The sequence below is a fragment of the Pimephales promelas genome, chromosome 6 (assembly GCF_988280905.1).
Source record: "Pimephales promelas chromosome 6, fPimPro1.hap1.1, whole genome shotgun sequence".
Classification (NCBI taxonomy): domain Eukaryota; kingdom Metazoa; phylum Chordata; class Actinopteri; order Cypriniformes; family Leuciscidae; genus Pimephales; species Pimephales promelas.
The window spans coordinates 4,712,331-4,732,541 of record NC_142774.1 but is presented as its reverse complement, the minus strand read 5'-3'; the positions used below and the strand labels follow the sequence as shown (position 1 = coordinate 4,732,541).

The 20,211-nt window shown below is 37.1% G+C and overlaps 4 protein-coding genes across 4 annotated transcripts; all 4 read left to right on the top strand.

Moving 5' to 3' along the window:
- Window positions 1-262: 262 nt before the first annotated feature.
- Window positions 263-3,843, top strand: ccdc86 (coiled-coil domain containing 86). The gene is made up of 4 exons (XM_039685880.2): window positions 263-916; window positions 1,124-1,253; window positions 3,367-3,441; window positions 3,530-3,843. The coding sequence occupies exons 1-4, from the start codon at window positions 414-416 to the stop codon at window positions 3,668-3,670; spliced, it is 849 nt and encodes a 282-aa protein (XP_039541814.2). The 5' UTR covers window positions 263-413; the 3' UTR covers window positions 3,671-3,843.
- Window positions 3,844-4,129: 286 nt separating this feature from the next.
- On the top strand, window positions 4,130-5,150 carry LOC120489343 (uncharacterized). The gene is made up of 2 exons (XM_039686078.2): window positions 4,130-4,240; window positions 4,363-5,150. Exons 1-2 carry the CDS (start codon window positions 4,214-4,216, stop codon window positions 4,753-4,755), a joined length of 420 nt encoding a protein of 139 aa, XP_039542012.2. The 5' UTR covers window positions 4,130-4,213; the 3' UTR covers window positions 4,756-5,150.
- Window positions 5,151-7,114: 1,964 nt separating this feature from the next.
- LOC148978477 (uncharacterized) lies at window positions 7,115-9,285 on the top strand. Its single transcript, XM_089131976.1, has 3 exons — window positions 7,115-7,463; window positions 7,576-7,619; window positions 8,620-9,285. The coding sequence occupies exons 2-3, from the start codon at window positions 7,593-7,595 to the stop codon at window positions 8,992-8,994; spliced, it is 402 nt and encodes a 133-aa protein (XP_088988102.1). The 5' UTR covers window positions 7,115-7,463; window positions 7,576-7,592; the 3' UTR covers window positions 8,995-9,285.
- A 5,801-nt stretch (window positions 9,286-15,086) lies between these two features.
- On the top strand, window positions 15,087-17,311 carry LOC120489250 (uncharacterized). The gene is made up of 2 exons (XM_039685976.2): window positions 15,087-15,190; window positions 16,149-17,311. The coding sequence occupies exon 2, from the start codon at window positions 16,158-16,160 to the stop codon at window positions 16,758-16,760; it is 603 nt and encodes a 200-aa protein (XP_039541910.2). The 5' UTR covers window positions 15,087-15,190; window positions 16,149-16,157; the 3' UTR covers window positions 16,761-17,311.
- The last annotated feature ends 2,900 nt before the right edge of the window (window positions 17,312-20,211 follow it).

The following is a 20,211-nucleotide window of genomic DNA, read 5'->3' as shown; positions in this document are numbered from 1 at the left end:
CCGTTTACGTTTTCTAACCTTCGACTTCATTAAAAGAGCAATTTCGTTACAGAAAACCTTGTAAAATAAGGAGAATTAGACATCGACTTTTTATGAATAAAGAATTTGCCGTTCAACATCTTTACTGTAACGTTTTGCAGGGGTGCAATTAATGACGCAAAATAATCAATGAATCGGATCTTTGAACAGGTTCGAGAACCGACTTGCATAAATGACTCGGACTTCACATAGTTGCCCTCCCAACCACTAGGGAGCACTATTGATTACTTCCAAATGATACACTCCTCTTCTCCGTTTCTCAGAGAGTACAGGAGGAATACACGTGTGTTTCATATGTGTGTTTTCTATTACAGTTTAAATAGCTTTATATTTTATCAATCGACACAACGCTAATTATATCAGGGTCTATAAACATGGAAGTAGACGGTGGAGGTGATGTTATGATGGCTGAAGGTCCCGATAACGACGCGGATTCTCCCGTTGTGAGTCGCACACGGAGTGGTCGCAGACTCCGGACGCCCGCGGCCAAAACTCCCGTTCGCCGGACGAGAAAGTCGGTTGTCCAAGAAGATCCGGCAGAAAGCATCGATTCTCGACAGGAATCGCCACCCGATGAATGTAACGTTACAGCAGATACTAAAAGCGACCAGTGCAGCTCAGTCACAGTGTGTCCAGTTGTTACTGCGTCATCATCATCAGTAGATGTCAGTCAAGAGTCAGTTCCGAACACGGTAGATCAGACCAGCGAGAAGGAAAACGTGGTAAATAACACAGAGACAGTGTCCACTGGTCCTACAGACCCCAAGAAAGGGGCCAAAAAAAGGACTCACTCTGAATCCAGTGAGAAGAAAAGTAAGCCTGTGCCTCTTGGGAAACCCAAGTCTGGAAGAGTATGGAAAGACCGAAAGAAGCAAAGGTGCATCACTGACTATATAAACATTCTGCCTCATTAATCTAATCAGATATATGGTCTGATGTCATGAGTATTTGTATCTATATGTGCATTGATATACTTGCATCTCTGTTAAATAACTGTTTGGTACATAAAGATTTCCTTAATGTACTTGTTTGTTTGCTTGTGCATTTGCTTCTTCTGCTCAGACCTGCTGACTTTGTTTTGTAGGTTCTCTGCTCTGTTGAGAGACAAACCTCTGCGTACTTCATGGGAAAAGAAGATGGAGGCCAAGAGAGAGAAGCAGCAGGTGAAGCAGTACCACCAGCAGCTGAAGGATGAGCAGGCCAGAGAAAAAGAGGTGAGTTTCTGTACCAAAACTGTGCTTCTGTCTCATTATGGATGAATTGAATGTTGTCATTGTTTGTTTTTGAAACCAAGTATTGAAGTGCGTCCCAATTTGCACACTTTTCTATGCCGTTTTGTAGTATAAATAACTTTATAGACGGTGCACTTTCAGATATAAATCAGTGCAGGATGTTTTCATTCCCTTAGAGCTATAGATCATTTCACAAGATGTAAACAACACTGGTCCAGAAACACTTCCTGTTTCAGTTTGTAACTGTTTTCTTTATTTCACATGTAAAGGAAAAATCTTAAAGATGTTTGTTTAACTTTTTGATTCAGTTTTATATGTTCTGTTGGTTGTGTTTTATCCCAGATTTTATGTAGTGTTAAAAAACTAAAACAGGAAGTGCTTCTGGACCAGTGTTGTTTACATCTTGTGAAATGGTCTATACTCCACATGCACTACATGAACAGTCATTTTCAAAAATCCATGATAGGTGCTCTTTAAACCTACTGTAAATCTGACATATACAAAAAAATGGTATATGCATTTTAGACAGCTTTTATTTGATCAAATACAGTAAAAACGGTAATATTGTGAAATATTCTTACAATTTACTCCAGTCTTGTCACATGATCCTTTAGAAATCATTCTAATATGCTGATTTGCTGCTCAAGAAAGATTTCTTATAGAGCCAGACCGATATATCGGCTAAAATTTCCAAATTATCGGTATCGACAGTTATAATGGCCGATAAATGAATATTTTGCATCATATTTTGATAATGAATATTTTAACAAAATTTGTGACTATCATGTCCAGTTTTGCTGCTGTTAAATAAGCCGAGAATGAAGCGGAATTAGCTAGTAATAGTTACATTATGTTGTTACAGTGTAGTCCTTTTAACTTTTGACAATATGACTGAAGTATTTCTTTAATAGCACGTAATAGTTATAGCAATGAGATGTATCATCTCTCCCTGGCCTGTTATATTGAAAATGTATGTTTTACAATTTGTTGCGCGTTTCTGAAATAATAATTAAGAAAAAATATCGCCCGATATATCGGATTTTAAAACCAATAAATATTTGTATCGGTATCAGACTTCAAAATCCTTTATCGGTCGGGCTCTAATTTCTTAATAATATTTTTTTTTTATTGATTGATTGAGTTGTTTATTTAAGTGTCAAACACCTTTTATGGTGCCCAGCCCTCATGGGCTTATTAGACACAACAGCTTCACAAATATCACCAAAATAGCCATGTGATATAAGACAGAATCTCCAATATAGTACAACTAAACCACAAAAATAAGTATACATACAAATGAAGAGTTCAGATGCAAAAGCCTCTAAATGCCATTTGAAATTTTCTTCTAGAATGATAATTTTTATCAAACTCGTATATTTAAGTTCAGTAATTTCACTTAAATGGGGATGCAGATTACCTATGAATTGTCATTTAAGTGAAATCACTGAACTGAAATATACAAGCTTGATAAAAATGATCATTCTAGAAGAAAATTTCAAATGGCACTTAGAGGCTTTTGCATCTGAACTCTTCAAATAGAGATGACTTACGGGATATCATACGGGATACAGAATACTTTGCCGTAAACCGCAGGCTTTTTCTATAAATTTTGCCAAAGCAAAAACATGATTATCAAACAGCCAGCACAGAATCTCCCCTTCATATTTCCAAAATATATCAGGATTTTTTAACCGAACTAATTCCAAAAGAGAGTTCCTTAAATCAGAGTATAAAGGGCAATAAAAAACAAAGTGAAATTCATCTTCCACAACCTTGAGATCACAGAATTCACACAAATTAATAACGTCTTTATAATGATTTAAACTTTTTTGTGGAAACAGATACTTTTTTTTTTTTTTCGGGATTCTTTGATGAATAGAAAGTTCAAAAGAAGAACAGCATTTATTTGAAATTAGAATTTTAAATTCTTAACATTATTATAGTCTTCACTGTCACTTTTGATCAATTTAACACAGCCGTTGCTGATTATTACATTGTTTCCCGAGAAACACGGTGACATTTTGTGACCTGTGGAAAACGTCATGATATCATAGTAAACATCGGTCATATGTGCTGTATTTTCTTTTTCCTGCAGGACAAGAAGAGGAGGAGAGCAGAACATCTAAAAAGACGAGCAGAGAATGAGAGAAAAGCGGAGATTGTGCAAGTGGTAAATACAGAGTGGCATTTTGCACCAAAATTCATGTTTCTCACAGTTTGTCGTCTTGTTTAACTCATTACTGCCTTTCCCCTTTCAGATTAAGAATACAGCAAAGATCAAGAGAATGAAGAAGAAGCAGCTGAGGAAGGTCGAGAAAAGAGACACGCTGTCAATGGTGCAGAAAACACCACCTAATGTCAAGAAGGGAAAGGGGAAAACCATCAGCCATCTCGGATGAACTGGCATGCGGACCTCGATAGAAATTTTTTTTTAACTATGGAAATGAAATAATTTTGTATCTTCAGAAAATCACTGAGAGGTTTTGAGTTGTGGATCTGCTTCAAATCTCTGGGTCTGATGTAATATTTGTACAGCAACTTCAAGAATGCAAATAAATGTTGATTTCATGGACGCCAGTTTCCCATCGTGGTTTTATTAAGAAATCCTAATAAATATCTTCCTGGCATGCAATGTTAAATTCTTCTTTCAATTGTTTCATAGTAGGGTAGACTTGGTTTCATTTTCAAACTTGGCTTGAAAAAAACATGGGACTTTCCACTTATATGGTTCGATATTGTTTATGGCAAGCCGAGATGCTTGCGCTTTCGGTATCTCGGTGTTTTTTACATGGTGAGATAGGTACTTTTTTATTTTGAGTACGTGATCATTTCCTTGAATCGACTGAACGGGTGGGGTTTAGGCTGCCTATAAGTATTGTGCTCTCTTGCAGCACTAAGAGCACAACCAAAACTAAGAAAAGAGCAGAGCACAAACAGGAACCATGGAGACAAAAGTTCATCCAATATTGGTAAGATTGTTTTTATACATTTTAAAACACAACCATTTAACATGATAAGCTGATGTTTGAATAGTATTGTTAGCATTGTCTCTTTTGTCCAGTCCCATTAATGAATGTCTCTTCTCTTTCAGCCTCAGTTTCATGGGTTTCAGCGTGCTGGATGTAGACCCTTGCAGTGTGTAAAAGGAGATCCCAAAGACACGGTTCCTGTTCCCTACCATGAGCCGTGTGTAAAGGCCACCCACACCGTTCTCCGGGTTCAAGAGCCATATTCAACACAGTCCATGGCCTTTCGTGTGAATTTCTTGAATGGCTTTAATGGAGGCAAGATTACGGTGCGGATGAAGAGCTCCGACACCATCGGGAAACTGCAGCAGAAGCTCCGGAAGCAGAATCCGGACTTGGGAGAAAACCTGAATCTGGTCTACAATGGGAAACCGGTTGAGCCTCAGCAGACGCTGTCTGAGCTCCAAGTGAAGCATGGGGCCACGTTCATCACCTTCCAGAAGTGTCACGGGGGTTAAAGATGATGTGAACACCACTTTTCTTTCTGTGCTTTCTGTGTCAAATATTTGATTCCTGTTAGCTGATGTGTGTCATAAATCAAGATTTAATGTTTGAAATTACTTGATTCTGTTTAATCGAGCCCTGAGTGCTGACGGTAAACATAAAAGCGCAAAAAAGTTGAATTGAATGCGTTTTTCGAGCTTCATGTGATTAAATGTTATGTAGAGACATGATGTGATACTACTTTTGCACAAGCAGATTTGATAAAATGTCGATTTGCTCTTTATGTAGCCTTAATGCTTTATACTTTGGTCTTTTAACTGTTTTAACCCCTGTAGCTCTGCCCTGTCTTGTTGTAATCTGTTTATATCCAAAACTACTTGGGGAGACAAATAAAGATACTGTGACTTTTTTTTTTCTTTCTTCTGTTCCTCCATATTTTACTATAAAAATCATTTAAGGTTCAAAGATGCATTTTGTTTGGCCGTTTGCTTTTGTGTTTAGTTTTTTGAAGGTGTTTTCAGCAAAACGGTTTCACTTTCAGTTCACTGAGGGGAAAACACAGAGCTCGTAGAAAAGATAATTAGATCTATGTTCTTTATTATTTTATCTTAAATCTTATATTTTGTTAAACTGACATTTTTCATGTGCAAACTCATGTTTCTAACATGTTTGAGAAAATGCCTTATTCAGTTCGTTAAAGGAAGACAAACTTCATAATAAAAAAAATACATTTATTGATCTGTAATTGTGATTTGCACTGTTCTATATGTAAATCTGATTCTTCTATTTTAATAAAAAAAAGTCTTTGGACCACAAATTGTATTAACTATTTTATTATGAGCTTCAATGGAAGCAAGAACATCTGACCGATGAAATCCTATTTCTTTGTTTTAATGCCATTATGTATAGTTTTATGAGTTTATTAATGGTGCAGTTATTAAACAATAATTCTTGGCACATATACTGTAAATGTCCATCCATCCATTTTACAAACCGCTGGCTCTATGTAGGGTTGCGGGACATTTACATGATTCTTATCCTAAAAGATGGAAGATTTGTCGCATTCTGAGAGTAACGAATAAAGAAAAACAGTCAAGGTCTCTTTGTTTGTCTCCCCAAGGAGAAATTAGTTTTGGATATAAAAAGATTGCAACAAGACAGAGCAGAGGCACATGGTTAAAACAGTTAAAGGGATAGTTCACTTTGAAATTAATTTTTGGTATGTTTTATCTTACCTCAAGGGCATCCAAGATGTAGGTGTCTTTGCTTCCACAGTAGTTTCAATTTTGATATTTTTAGGTCAAACCGTTCGTGTCTGTCAGTCATATAATGGAGGTCTATGGTCACCACCTCAAAGAGCATGCACAGAGAAGTCCAGATTAAACATGATTTAATGACTCGTAAATGTAAGTACACTAGGCCATCAATGTGTACTTACATTTACGAGTCATTAAATCATGTTTAATTTGGACTTCTCTGTGCATGCTCTTTGAGGTGGTGACCATAGACCTCCATTGTATGACTGACAGACAAGAACGGTTTGACCTAAATTGAAAATACTGTGGAAACAAAGACATCTACAGTGGTGTGAATAAGTGTTTGCCCCCATGCTAAAGTTGCCAAAAAAGAGGAATAAAAAATCATCTTTTGGATATTGATCTTAATGCCTTAATTAGAAAAATGAGGAAAACTCCAACCTTTAAGGACACAAATTTTCTTTGTGAATGAATAATGTATCATAAATAAATAAATGTTTTTCCTTAAAATACAAGGTACATAAGTCAGGACACCCCTATGTTAAATTCCCATAGAGTCAGGCAGATTTTGATTTTTAAAAGCCAGTTATTTCATGGATCCAGGATAATATGCATCCTGATAAAGTTCCCTTGGCCTTTGGAATTAAAATATCCCCACATCATCACACACCTTCCACCACACCTAGAGATTGGCATGGTTTTACTTCAGCTAGCCTAATAGCTGGTTTGATTTGCATTGAAAGATGATCTCATGGAAAGTACCCCATGCCAATCTCTAGGCGTGGTGAATGGTGTGTGATGATGTGGGGATATTTTAATTCCAAAGGCCAAGGAGCCTTTCTAATTAATGCATTAAGATCAATATCCAAAAGATGATTTTTTATTCCTCTTTTTAGGCAACTTTAGCATGGGGGCCAAAACTTATTCACACCACTGTACATCTTGGATGCCCTTGAGGTAAGCTAAAATATATCAAATTAATTTCAAAGTGAACTATCCCTTTAAAAGACAAAAGTACATAAAACATGAAGGCTACACAAAGAGCTGTGCAAATAGCAAATCACCATTTTCTAAAGTCTGCTTGTACAATAGTAGTATCATATCATGTCCATATATAACATGCAATTACAGATATACAGACTCAACATTAATACTCAATGATCAACAAGAGACCGTCTTCCTAGATCATGGGTTGTTATTCACAACAGTGAAACTGAAACTCATGAATCAGCTGTAATGTAGATCTCAATCACAGAGCTATCGCCAGATATACTGTAACACAATACAGTATGTAAAACAAAAATGGGAATCAATTTCTTTTGAACAGGACATATAAATCAGGTGATTCCCATTTTCTACATTGTCCCATGTCTGGATTTTGTGAACAAATGCATGGCCGGATTTCCCGTAAACCTGGGTGTTGGTGAGAATTACACTTGGTGTTTGGCACACAACAGGGAAGATAGGTAAATTCCACACTCTCTCTCTCTCTCTATCTATCTCTATCTCTCTCTCTCTCTCTCTCGTCTCGACTATATAACATTCATGTATCCCTTGTAATCCTTACATTGTCAATAGAAGCAACTCAAGGCAACATGACTACAGTCATTTACCCAGCACTGGTAAGATGATTTTAAATACATTTTGTTGAGATAAAATGTAAGATGTAATTATTTATATATATATATATATATATATATTACTGTTCAAAAATTTGGAAATGTTTATGAAAGAACACTTCACTTAAAGCCTTTATATATAATGCATTATAAAGTATTTTTTTAATCAATTAATTACACCTTATAATGCATTGTATGGTCTCATGATTACCAACTTTATAAGACATCATATTTAAATAACTTTGGTTATTTGTGAAAAGACACAGTTGCATTTTAATGTACATTATGAATAGACCTACCTTTTAAATGTCTTTTGCTTAGAAATATTTGATCAAAAATAAAAGTAGTATGATGATTTGATCAAGAAACATTTCTGAATATTATTCAGAAATAATAGTGTTGAATATTATCAGTGATGAGATGCTTCATATTTGTACATATTTGTACATTTTTAGGATTCTTTGATGAATAGAAAGTTATTTGAAATAGAAGTGATTTGTAACATTATGAGTGTATTTACTGTCACTTTTGATCAATGTAATGTGTACTTGTTGAATAGAAGTACTCATTTATATAAAAATAAAAAAGAAATTATTACTGACCCAAAGTTTGATAGGGCTGTCAAACGATTAATCGCATCCAAAATAAAAGTTTGTGTTTATATAATATATGTGGATGCACTGTGTATAATTATTTTGTAAATATATAAATACTCACGCATGCATGAATATTTAAGAAAAAAACATAAGTATTTTATATATTACATATATAAATTACATATAAATCTATATACAGTATATGTGATAAAATAATTAGGCTATACACAGTACACCCACATATATTAATATATATATGTAAACACAAACTTTTATTTTGGATGTGATTAATCGCGATTGACAGCCCGAGATTTTAGGGATGAATTCTTATGAAAATTCTCCCTTAATATTTAGTTTTATTGTCATGAGATTCCCTGCATTCACTGAATCTCCTGATTCTCTCTCAGGCTCCAAACCTCTTTCAGCCGGAAGCGTGTGGACTCAGGCAGTGTGTGAAAGGAGACGCCGATCCCCTTCCTGAGCCGCTTGGAAAGGCCACCCACACCGTTCTCCGGGCTCAAAAGCCGCTTTCTTCAGGTCCTAAACGCTTCTTGGTGAATATCTTTGATGCCTCTAAGGTGTCGATGGTTCCCGTGACCGCGAGGAGCATGGACACCATCGGGAAACTGCAGAAGAAGGTCCAGAAGCTGAGACCAGACCTCAGAGGCTGTGGGAATCTGGTCTACAATGGGAAACCGGTTGAGCCACAGCAGACACTGGCTGAGCTCCAAGTGAAGCCTGGAGCCATGTTCATCACCTACCACAAATGTCACGGGGGTTAATTTTCGGTTTACTTTTTACATTTTACTATTCGGTTTACTTTTTGTCAATGGATAGATCACAATGCGGGACTCTATATATACCTTGATTATGAATGTGTCATTTCAGATCAGCCTGTTCACACGTTAGTGCGTCTCTATAGCACGCATTGTGCAATTTATACGCGAAAATTAGTTTTTACGTGCACGTGACGCGCAGTTGTTCATTTGTGTGTAATGCACACGCACACCGCACCACTAATTCTACCCAAACGTATAGTACACACGCACCCCACGCCACTACTAACCAACCCATGCGTATGCACGTAAAAACTCATTTGCGTGTATAAATTGCACAATAAACACACTATAGAGACGCATTTAGTGTGATCAGGTTGATCAGATACTGAATATATCACCATCTTCTGGTCATAAATTTGTATCTAATGTCTTTTGACCTGCATGACCTCTATGTCTACATGATTGTTTAAGTAGTAGATATATTTTATGTTAAATACATTCCTATGAACATGAAGCTATAGTTTAATAAAAGTTGACCAGTTTGCAAGTATATATTTTATGTTTAATACATTCCTATGAACATGAAGCTATATTTTAATAAAAGTTGACCAGTTTGCAAGTAGCATGTAATTTCATTGTTTTGATCTATTTACTCTTATTATAAATGCGGTAATCAGCACAAATAAAGAATGAGAAATGTAGCTAAGCCACGCCCTAGAATGTAGATTGACAAATCACAGCACAGCCAAGAACGAGCTCCCACAGAGGTCCAACACTTTTCCACAGCGCTCCATTGACTTTCAACACAGGCGTCTCATATTTTTGGTCTCGGCCGGCTATTACCGTCGTAGTTTTATCCAAAATATGGTTAAACGTTGTGCCTCGGACATATGTAACACGGATACGCGTTTCCCAGAGAGGTTGGAGGGGGTTGTCCGTTTTTTCCCCTTCCCAAAACCGAAGTCAAATCCTGACAAGTGTCGTCTTTGGATTAAAATGTGTGGACGTCCTCAGTCAGCTAAACCCCTCAAACATCAACAAGCACATTTTTTGCTTCCAACCTTACTCTGAAGTTATAGTTAGACCGTTTTATAATGTTTTAGGTTATGATTTCGGTTCTCATACAGGTTGTTGATACACATAGACATATACACTAGACCTCACCTTGGATACGGCAGTTCTTTAGAACGAATGCGTCAATGGAGCCGCCATCTTGAAACAGGGGAGCCCCTCCACTTTAATGCATCAGCGTCAATGTAGTAGACACAGGTCTAACGCAAATAAAATCACCATAAATCATCATGAATGCGATTTTTCTTGTTTTTTTGGTTCGTTCCAACAGTCAGACATGTATTTATCATTGATTCCAGAAAGAATTTTTTTTTTTTAACATTCTTCCTAGTTCAGATTTCATCCGTGAACTTCATACGCTGCACAAAAGTCCGCCACCATCAATGAATTCGAAGTAAAGGCAGAGATAGCATCGTTACCTATCTCGTAAGACCCCTGTTTCAAGATGGCGGCGGTTTTGACGCATGCTTAGAACCCCCCAGGTGAGGTCTAGTAGTGTATATGTCTATGGTTGATACACGCTAGCACACGCTGCTATAAATACAACGTTATACACGTGTAGTCCGTTTGCTTTGTAATAACGATTATAGAAGTGAATAGAGACCTACCCAGCTTTGCATGAACAGTGTTGCTCCCTGATACTGTTAGTCCCAGCCTCCGTCTCGATTAGGAAGTGCGGTGGTTCATTTTTTGACTGTGACTGTCATGTGGGTGGTGGATGAACCGCAGACAGTATGCAATCACACAACGTTTATTGTAGCCGCATTTAACACGCAGGAAGTACTCACAATATCTCACACAGCGTCAAACAATGAACCGACACAGGACAGCAAACACAAGGGGATTATAAAGGGAACACTAAAGACGAGGACAGGTGAAACTGACTAGACAATAATGACAAGACGAGGGTAACAAGGGGGCGGAGTTACATAACAAGACAACACAAGCACGTGACCCAAATAACAGACCATGCGCTTGTACACAAAACATGATTCTGTTTTGATCCTGCCTCAAGACTAGGGAAAAATCAAGGACATTAAGGCAGAATCATGACAGTGACCGGTAACGTTATGCTTTTGCCTATATTTGGATGCCTTGTTGTTTCTTGCGTTTCACCTGTAGGCTATGTCTTGAATATAGCCTTAGCCAAAGGTGAATTAAAACAATAACTCTGTTGAGCTCATTCAACAGCATTTGTCCCTACTTTTATTGAAACAAAAAGTGAGGCACTAATGATGGTGCAAATTCATAAACATTAAATGCTTTTAAAATATAGTCACATGATGTAAAAAAATGTATACAAGTATAGGCTAATACAAGTATAAGCTTTACCTTTCTGCCTTAAAATCCATAAAAATTGCCCCATTCACTTTTATTGTCTCACACAAACCTATTTTTCTCACTTTTAAACTTTTTCTTTTAAACACTTTTTCTCATTTTTAAACATTATGCCTGACAGTTGTGCTTAAAGGTGCGGTGTGTGACTTGAGCGGCATCTAGTGGTGAGGTTGCGATTTGCAAACTGCAAAAGATACGATGGCTGACAGGAAAAGATGTTGTTGTCGTCTGAAACAGCAGAGAGTAGCCAGTTAAGCAATGAGGTTTCTTTACAAAGATAAATAAAAAATAAAATAGCTTACTTAATTTTTCAGTAAAACGATATGTTATTGTGAATATTATTGTTACTTGTTCATCATTGTGTCAGTGTTTTATTCGCTGACTTCAACAGTAGTGACGGAATGCGCTACAACAGTAGTGACGAAACGCGCTCTGTAGAGCAGTTTGTCCGTTTAGGGCTCCTGTAGAAACATGTCGGCGCAATATAGTTATTACAGTCCGCTGCCCCATACCCTTCTCTCTCCGTATTGTACATCAAGACACACGTTTGGCCAGCCGTGCTGTACTCAGTGGACAATAAGGGACACCCGAACGGTTCGGGAACGCTCTCCCAACACCATCCACTGTGTGTCGCTCTGGATTCCTCGTGGTCACGGGGAGCATTAGAAAAACACCCCTGTCCCGCTCCGCACGTCTTCCTCAGGCTGTGGACGTCACCCTTCTTAACCATCCCGGGCATACGAGGCCTGTTTGCTCGTGTGTGTGAATTAGTGAATGTGTGAGTGAGTTTAGAGAAGCGCCGTAGTGCTCATTTGCTTGTGTGAGAGACGTAGTTTAAGAGCTCGCCTCGGTTTGTGGATTTGAAAGAACTAGTTGGCATAAAATATGAAAGATCTGTCACTGCAAACACCAAAAACACATGATACAAGTATCATGAATGCGATTCTTCTGAATCTGTACGACACGAGGAGTGTCGACTGGCACACAAACCATTGCAGATATTTGTGTGTGTGTGTGTATATACACATAATGAATATTCATACTAATAATTCTTCTAATGCTGAGACTGACAGCTAGATTTATCATTATGATGGTAATTTTGATGTAGTTTGAGGGTTCAACACAATTTGTTTGACTTTTTATCTGTTGTTTTTTTATTTTTTGACATGGGAATTGGGATGACAATTCGTTCGCTCATTATCCTTGAATGGATCCAGACTAATGGAAATTTTATATATGGACATCTATAATAATAATAATAATAAAACTTTATTTTATATAGTGCCTTTAACAGTAGTATCTCAAAGCACTTTACATAAAAAATAAGGAGAATAGACAGACACAAAAGTCTAGGCAATAAGAACTAAACAAGCAATAAAATAAAAGGCAAATAAAATAACAATCACAGTGATCACACAATCACATAAAAGCCACCCTAAAAAAGTACGTTTTAAGGTAGGATTTAAAAACTCTAAGTGATTCTGCATTTCTAATCTCAGAGGGCAGGGAATTCCACAATTTTGGAGCTAAAGAAGAAAAAGCCCGATCACCCATAGTTTTTAGCCGTGTTGTTTGGACGGTTAAAAAACCAGCTTCAGAAGATCGCAAAGCACGTGTAGGAGTGTAGGGGGTTAAGAGCTCACGCAAATATTGAGGGGCCAAGTTATTCAGGGCCTTATAAGTGAGCATGAGAATTTTAAAATCAATACGAAAACTGACTGGAAGCCAGTGCAATTTTTCCAGGATTGGTGTAATGTGTTCCCTTGCACTGGTCCCAGTCAGAATTCTAGCAGCCGAATTTTGAACCAACTGTAATTTACTTAGGGTAGCTTTAGAAACCCCAGCCAGCAAAGCATTACAATAATCAATTCTTGAAAAAACAAAAGTATTGATTAACTTTTCAGCCACAGAGAATGTCAACAAAGAACGTAATTTGGCAATGTTTCTGAGATGAAAAAATGATGTTTTGACTGTGTTACGAACATGATGGTCAAATGTTAAATTGGCGTCAAATATCACCCCCAGATTTTTTAGTTTAGTTTGCAATTTCAAAGCTGAGCCATCCACACTTAAAGTTATGGACTCTGCTTTACGCAACTGATGAGGTGAACCAATAAGCATCACTTCAGTCTTATCACTGTTCAGACAGAGAAAGTTTTCAGACATCCATTTCCTAATCTCAGTAAAACACTGAGAAATATAAGACACATCATCTATCCCATCATCGTCCGTTAAAACTACAGTTTCAATACGAGTTTGTTTCTATTTTCTTTGTTTGCAGTCTCTTTTTATTTGTACAACTGTCGTCATTTGATTTTTTTTTTTCTTTGAATGTCATTCCTGATGGTTTGGTTCTTCGTTGTCCTGTCCGTGTTGTCCCTCTCTTGGCCTCTGATCGGTGTATTACGGCCCAGAATCGCTCTCGACTGTCGTCATGGTGCAGATTATGATGATAATAAATAATAAATAATGAAAGCTGGTTTGAAAAGGAAGCTGTCAAACACACAACATTCTGTCGCGCCTGTCATTGTGAAGCTTCCTTTGTATAAGTTTCTTGCCGATCAAGAATGCCTGTAAGTTTCGGATTCCTGACTTCTGCTCTGGAGGAGCGCCACCCGTTTTCACAGAAAAACACATGTTTTCCTCCTCAAGATATGCAGCTGAAGCTGGCTCTCATGAGATATGCAGGCCTGGAATTTTGTTTTGTGTTTTTTTCTATAGTACTTCATAATGGTTAAATATGGATAGATATGCATTAGTTTATGTTTTGTATTGAGAAATGTGTGTACACTAAGAATTATAATTCTATAAATTAGTGAATTATATATAGGGATTCGTACCGTACCAATGGAAAACTGCATAGACATTCAAATTGAATTCCACCCATTGTCTCTATAAATTTAATTTATATTAATTGCTACTCTGGAAAAGTCTTTGGTCAAAGTGTGTTCAATGCCTTGTGTTTTTTTTTTTCTTTTGTTTGCTTGTTTGTTTTTTTACTCTCAAACTAGTCATATTAGTGTAAATACACTTTTAATCTGTTCATATAAATCATATCAGAGCAGTGAATTAGGAAAATACACTTGCCCAACACTGTCATGGTAAAATGTATTTACACTGTTCAATTTGACTGATTTCTTTGTGTAAATGTCCTAATAATTACTGCTGACTCAATGCGCACATGTTATCATTGGTACTATAATGTTTGTTAACATATTTTGAATTAGATTTTAACTTCTTTTTTTTTATCATTTTTTAGAAAAAAAGCTGCAGACATACATATAGCATTCGTTTTTTTTTTCATTAAAGGAGTAAATTTATTGTTTTTGTCAGTTTTGTTTTACATATTTTATATTAGTATTTTTAAGCCATTTTTTAATGTAGGCTAGATGTTAAATTTCATACACAATTACATTAATTACAGTAATTGTTGTTTGTTTTAATAGTTTTAATAGTAATACTGACACGAGATGTTTACAATAGAGTACTCTTATTGTCTATATTAGTGCAAATGTACATAAAAAAAAACAAAAAAAAAAAAAAACGTTAAACATGCGGGGTCAAGTCACATTATATCTAATATTATTCCACAAGTATTGTAGTGCATACTTTCCATTGGTCGATTATCTGAAAACTAGTACACAGCTTAAGTTTCTATTTCCCAACTCTGGACTTTTCAAAGGGGGCGTGTCCTGAAGGAATCCTTTTAAAATGCACTGCAGACTCTTCCTCTGAACTCAACTGCGGATCACTGCAAGAAACCTGCGGATCCATCTTTACCACATACAAGGTACAAGTCCAGATATCTGTGTTGTCCTGATTTTAAATGCTTATGATGATTAAACCCCATGTGCTTCTCTTCCACTTGGTTTAAGATACTTTGAGAGCAACTGCTGAAAAATAACCTTTATACATTGACTTTTCACATTTTCTGCTAGTTAACATGGGATGGGTACAGTAGCTGACATGTTTTCACCGTCCTTTCATAAAAGACTAAAATATATATAAAAAAATTAGTTCATATGTGTGTTAGGCATTTAATTGTATTTATATTGAATTGTAAAAAAAAACACTTAATTGTATTACATATTGATAGTACATGGAATATTTTTCTTTTTATATTTTATACTCTAAAAAAACGTAATTACAGTAGTAGTGTTATTAGATTACTTGGTAAAAAGTATTGCATAATTTAATAATTTCTAAATCCCAAATCAACCTCAGTGTTGAACATTACATGAAACTGCTCTCTTATTTCTTGGAAATAAAAAATGTAAAATTGCATGCATTATTATTGAACTGACCGAAGTATTTAAAGGGAGAAAGTTACATTAAAAACATAAGTTATAAATGTGTTTGATGTTGAATCAAATATATAGAATTGTTCTAGTCTATAGTGTATTCAATGCAATTACATCAGAAGTAACTAATTAAATATAGAAAAATGAAGAGTAATCCCTTACTTTACTATTTCAAGGGAAAAATAAAAAGATAAATAGATTTTAACTGGATTTAAAAAGATGAAAACATATCAAGTCTACTTTTTAAAGGGATAGTTCACCCAGAAGTTAAAAATACAATGGGTTTCATCAAACAAGAAACTAATACAGGTTTGGAACAATCAGAGCGTGAGAAGCCTAAATGGTGACAACATTTTCATTTTTGAGTGAACTATCCCTTTAAAAACAGACTTTTTCTATTTTTCTCAATCTTTGTATATTTCATCCCTGGCTCTTTCTCTCACACAGTCCTCCATCATGGTGAAAGATACACTGAATGAACTGTCCCAGCTGAAACAGTCAGGCTTCGGTCAGCCGTTGCCGAGACATGGCCTGAATCTGTTGTACTGGTTTGCTCGTGACTACATAGGCTTTAATAACTCTGGTGAAATTGTCCTGAGGTTCAAGCCTAAGAAGGGAGAATTTGGCTTTCACAAGTACCACAACAGAATTGATGAAGATGAGGATCCCATTGTGCCCATTGTGCCCACTGAGAACCTCCTATACTATGAAGTGGGCAACCTGAATAGTCCAGGAGCAGACAAGCTCCCCGTTTACGTCAGGGCAAATTACAACCGCAATCCTACTCCTGACAGTAACAAAGACCGGGTTATTGTGCGTCTGGACGCCAATGGCAGCTTGAACAGGGTGTATGTGACTGAACACAGCGACCCGAAACGATTCGACAGCAGCAAAACCTTCCGTGTGAGTCAGGGCCTCCTCCAGAACATCAAGAACATCAAGACTATAGACCAGTTTCTCTCCCAGGTCTCCAGCACTCCTGATGTACAGGGCGGATTTACGCCACAGAGACATCATAACCCGCCAGCTGAAAACGACTCCTGGTGTACCATTCTTTGAATAGGCTATAAAGAGTCATTAAACCACTCTTATTTTATTCGTGATTATTATACACATTTTTATAATATTTTACCTTGAACTGAATAAAATATTAATTGGTGTGATGATGTGCGGGAAATCATTGTTATGAATCTTTCAAATGTGTGAATCGAGTTAGTGAACCGGATCAAGTACCCGACCAAGTCACGTGACTTCTTTGTTTTTAAATGTTAGTGGTGTCTGATGGTATTATTAAATGGATTAAACGTGTGATTGTAAAACAAGCTCGAGTCATTTTTATCATCTAACTTTATCAAAGTTGATTGGAATGTATTTACATGACTGAAACCAGCAGATGTCGCCGTCGTGCCGAGTTTCGAGAGCTCGAAGATTCATTTTGGGAGGCAATTGGTTCAGTTGAATCGTTTCAGAAAGATTCAGTTCTCGTCTGTCATGTTATGTCTCTTGTTAACACACATTTTGATATATTTTCCCATTTCCTTTAATTGGTTTTGATTGAATATGTGATTTCTCTGGCTTGGTTTGAAATAAAATGACTTTGGAAAATCATACATCGAATGTTTTTGTTTTGTTTTTGTAAATGCATCACAGCTGTGTAATCTACCCTATCTCGAGACCAATTCGTACGAATTCGTACGAGTGATTCAAAAATGGCTAATTCGTACTAATTCATACGACCTCACTCGTACGAATTTGTACGATTTGTCTAAACCCACGTGACGGTTATGTTTAGGGGCGGGGTCAGGGGTAGGTCATTCGTACGAATTCATACGAATTGGCTAATTCGTAAAATATGTACGATTTAGCAAAATCGTACTTCGTACGAGTGAGGTCGTACGAATTGTTACGATTTAGCCACCTCGTAAAATTCGTACGAATTCCCGTGAGATCGGGTTGAATATATCAGATGACCTTGAAAACAGACAGAGAACGTGGGGGAGACTGGGGCTGGTTAACAGAATTTCCATTCTTAAAAACAAACAATATGATTTTAGTATTAAAAGGGAGGCAACAAATAAAATGCAAATAATATTAAACCAAACTTATTCCACTTAACTTATTTTTACAAGAGCGCTCGTACTCGAACACAAGAGCGAGCACCCATGGGACACACCACTGCCCACTTTGAGACTTTCAACACACCGGAGAAAGCATCACACAACAAGCTGGAAACTCATGTAAACTCCCATTGCAATGTTACGATAATAGGTTACCTTTATCAGCTTGACTGAACTAATGCTCCATGCTCGTACCATGATAACGCTACATTTGTGGTGGTATAAGGCATTTCACTAACTATTCGTGTATCTTTCACAATCAGCAATGTCAACATAGGTGATTGTATAATATGATAATGAAAACGGTTAGTGAACTAAACTAAAAAATTTCAGTAAGGCCGTGTGTCCACAAAAGCGTTTTTCCACGCGCCTGGCGTATGTTTTCAATTGTTTTCAATGGGAGCGCCGGGTTTTTTTAAACGCCATGAGCGTATCGAGGCGCTGAACGTTTTTTTTTGACTACTGAAGCGCTGAGCGGCCAGCGTTTTTACTGGTCGCCGGGAGTTGAAAAATTTTCAATTTTGGGTAAATCGCAGCGCTCGTCACTGTCACTTTTTACTCAGCCGTCCAATCACAGTAGAGGAGGGACGGGACTAATACCACACCAACCAACTGTCACAACATTCTTTCTGTACAACGACATCAACCAGCAGAGCTAACCAAACAAAATGGATGAAAAACAATTTTTTAGTATGAAACAAATTATCTGCAAAATCAGTTACAAGTAAACTGTGCAACGGATATTCTGTATCATAGCTAGGGTTGGGTATCGAGAATCGAGTATCGATTGGAACCGAGGCTAACTTTTAGTTTTTCCCGGAATCGTTCAAAAGTTAAAATTTCGATTCCTAGTTTCGATATTCACAGTCCGCCGAGCGGAAGAAGAAACCGCTGAACAACACCAACGAAGAAGCGTCTACCGGAAGTGTTGGCATAACCACGCGAGTCGAACATGAGTACCTTACGTCGGCGATCCAAAGTGTGGCTTCACTTTTCTAAAAATAACGAAATCTCGGCAAAAAGCAAAATTTGTGACAAAAGGAGTATTTTTACAGAAGAAGTATTTCCTTCAGAAAGGCCGTTGGTTAGCAAGGTTAGCTAAACTTTTTTGACCCTGCCTCTTAAAAGAATCAGAATCGAGAATCGTTAGGAACCAGAATCGAAACAAGGAATCGGAATCGTTCAAATTCAAACGATACCCAACCCTAATCATAGCAACGAAACGTCTCAAAGGAAAAAACGCTGTGCTGCCAAAACGCTCTCAAGCGCCCAAAGCACGGTGTCTTCAGCAGAGCGTCTGGTGTTTTCAGCTCTCTAAAAACGCTTTGGTGGACACACGGCCGAAGATCGTAGGAAGTAACATTACTGTACTGAACGTGTCTGGAAATATTTATAAACAATTGGATAGTAGTGGGATGAGTGACGTTAGACAGTAGATCTAGTACATAAAATAAAAGTTACATCCTAACGCACCTACTTTTTGTTATCCTGGAACATATGTTGTAGTTTTCCTTGCTATTTCATTACAGTTTTGTTACAATTAACTTGTAATTTGTCACAATAAAAATAGCGGAAGTCTCTCCACCATTCAAACGCTCTGCCGACGTTGATCCGTGTTTTCGATCCGATTCACGTTCGGCCTGACGAGCTTCAGCAGATACATTTTTGTTTTGTTTTTTATATTTATGTTGAGTTTGTTCTTTTTTTCGGTGTTATCAGACTCATGTCGTTCGCTGCAGTGCCGTCGCATAGACTGTTCATAAAAAGGAGAGAGGCTCGGGAGCGCGCATGCACGTCACATCCGACCCGGAGACTTCATAGAAATAGGAATACTGGCCTTCAGAGGTAATAGTAAAACCCGACAAGTGGATCATTGTAATGTGTGATTACAACCCCTTCACACACAGGCAATAAAAAAGCATTAATTTTAGAAGAAAAGTTACATAGCACCTTTAACTCACATCAGCCTGTCAGTTCTTCTGCTCATGCAAACATCTGGCATGGAGCAGCATCAGTTTCTGTTTGCAGATCTTTGCTCCACCCTCGCAAGATATTATTACACGAGATCCCGTCACTTCTGCAGGGCAGGGTGGATTCATTTAATGCGCTCATATGATCTGATCATTATTACTTTCCTGTTACAAAACAGGAGCATCTAAAGCATCTTTAGACTCTGTGGAAGCTGCAACATGCGAGGCTGGATACAACAATCCTTTTCAAATGCAGAATTATCAGAGACACGGTGAGAGTCCCTATTGAGAGACCTTTTTTACTTGAACAGAAATTATTATCAGAATCAAAGCTGTAATAGCACATCTTTTTACTTAAAATATGACTCTACCTCAGATTAACTGTTCATCTCACTACAATATTCAGACTTTGTACTGATGCAG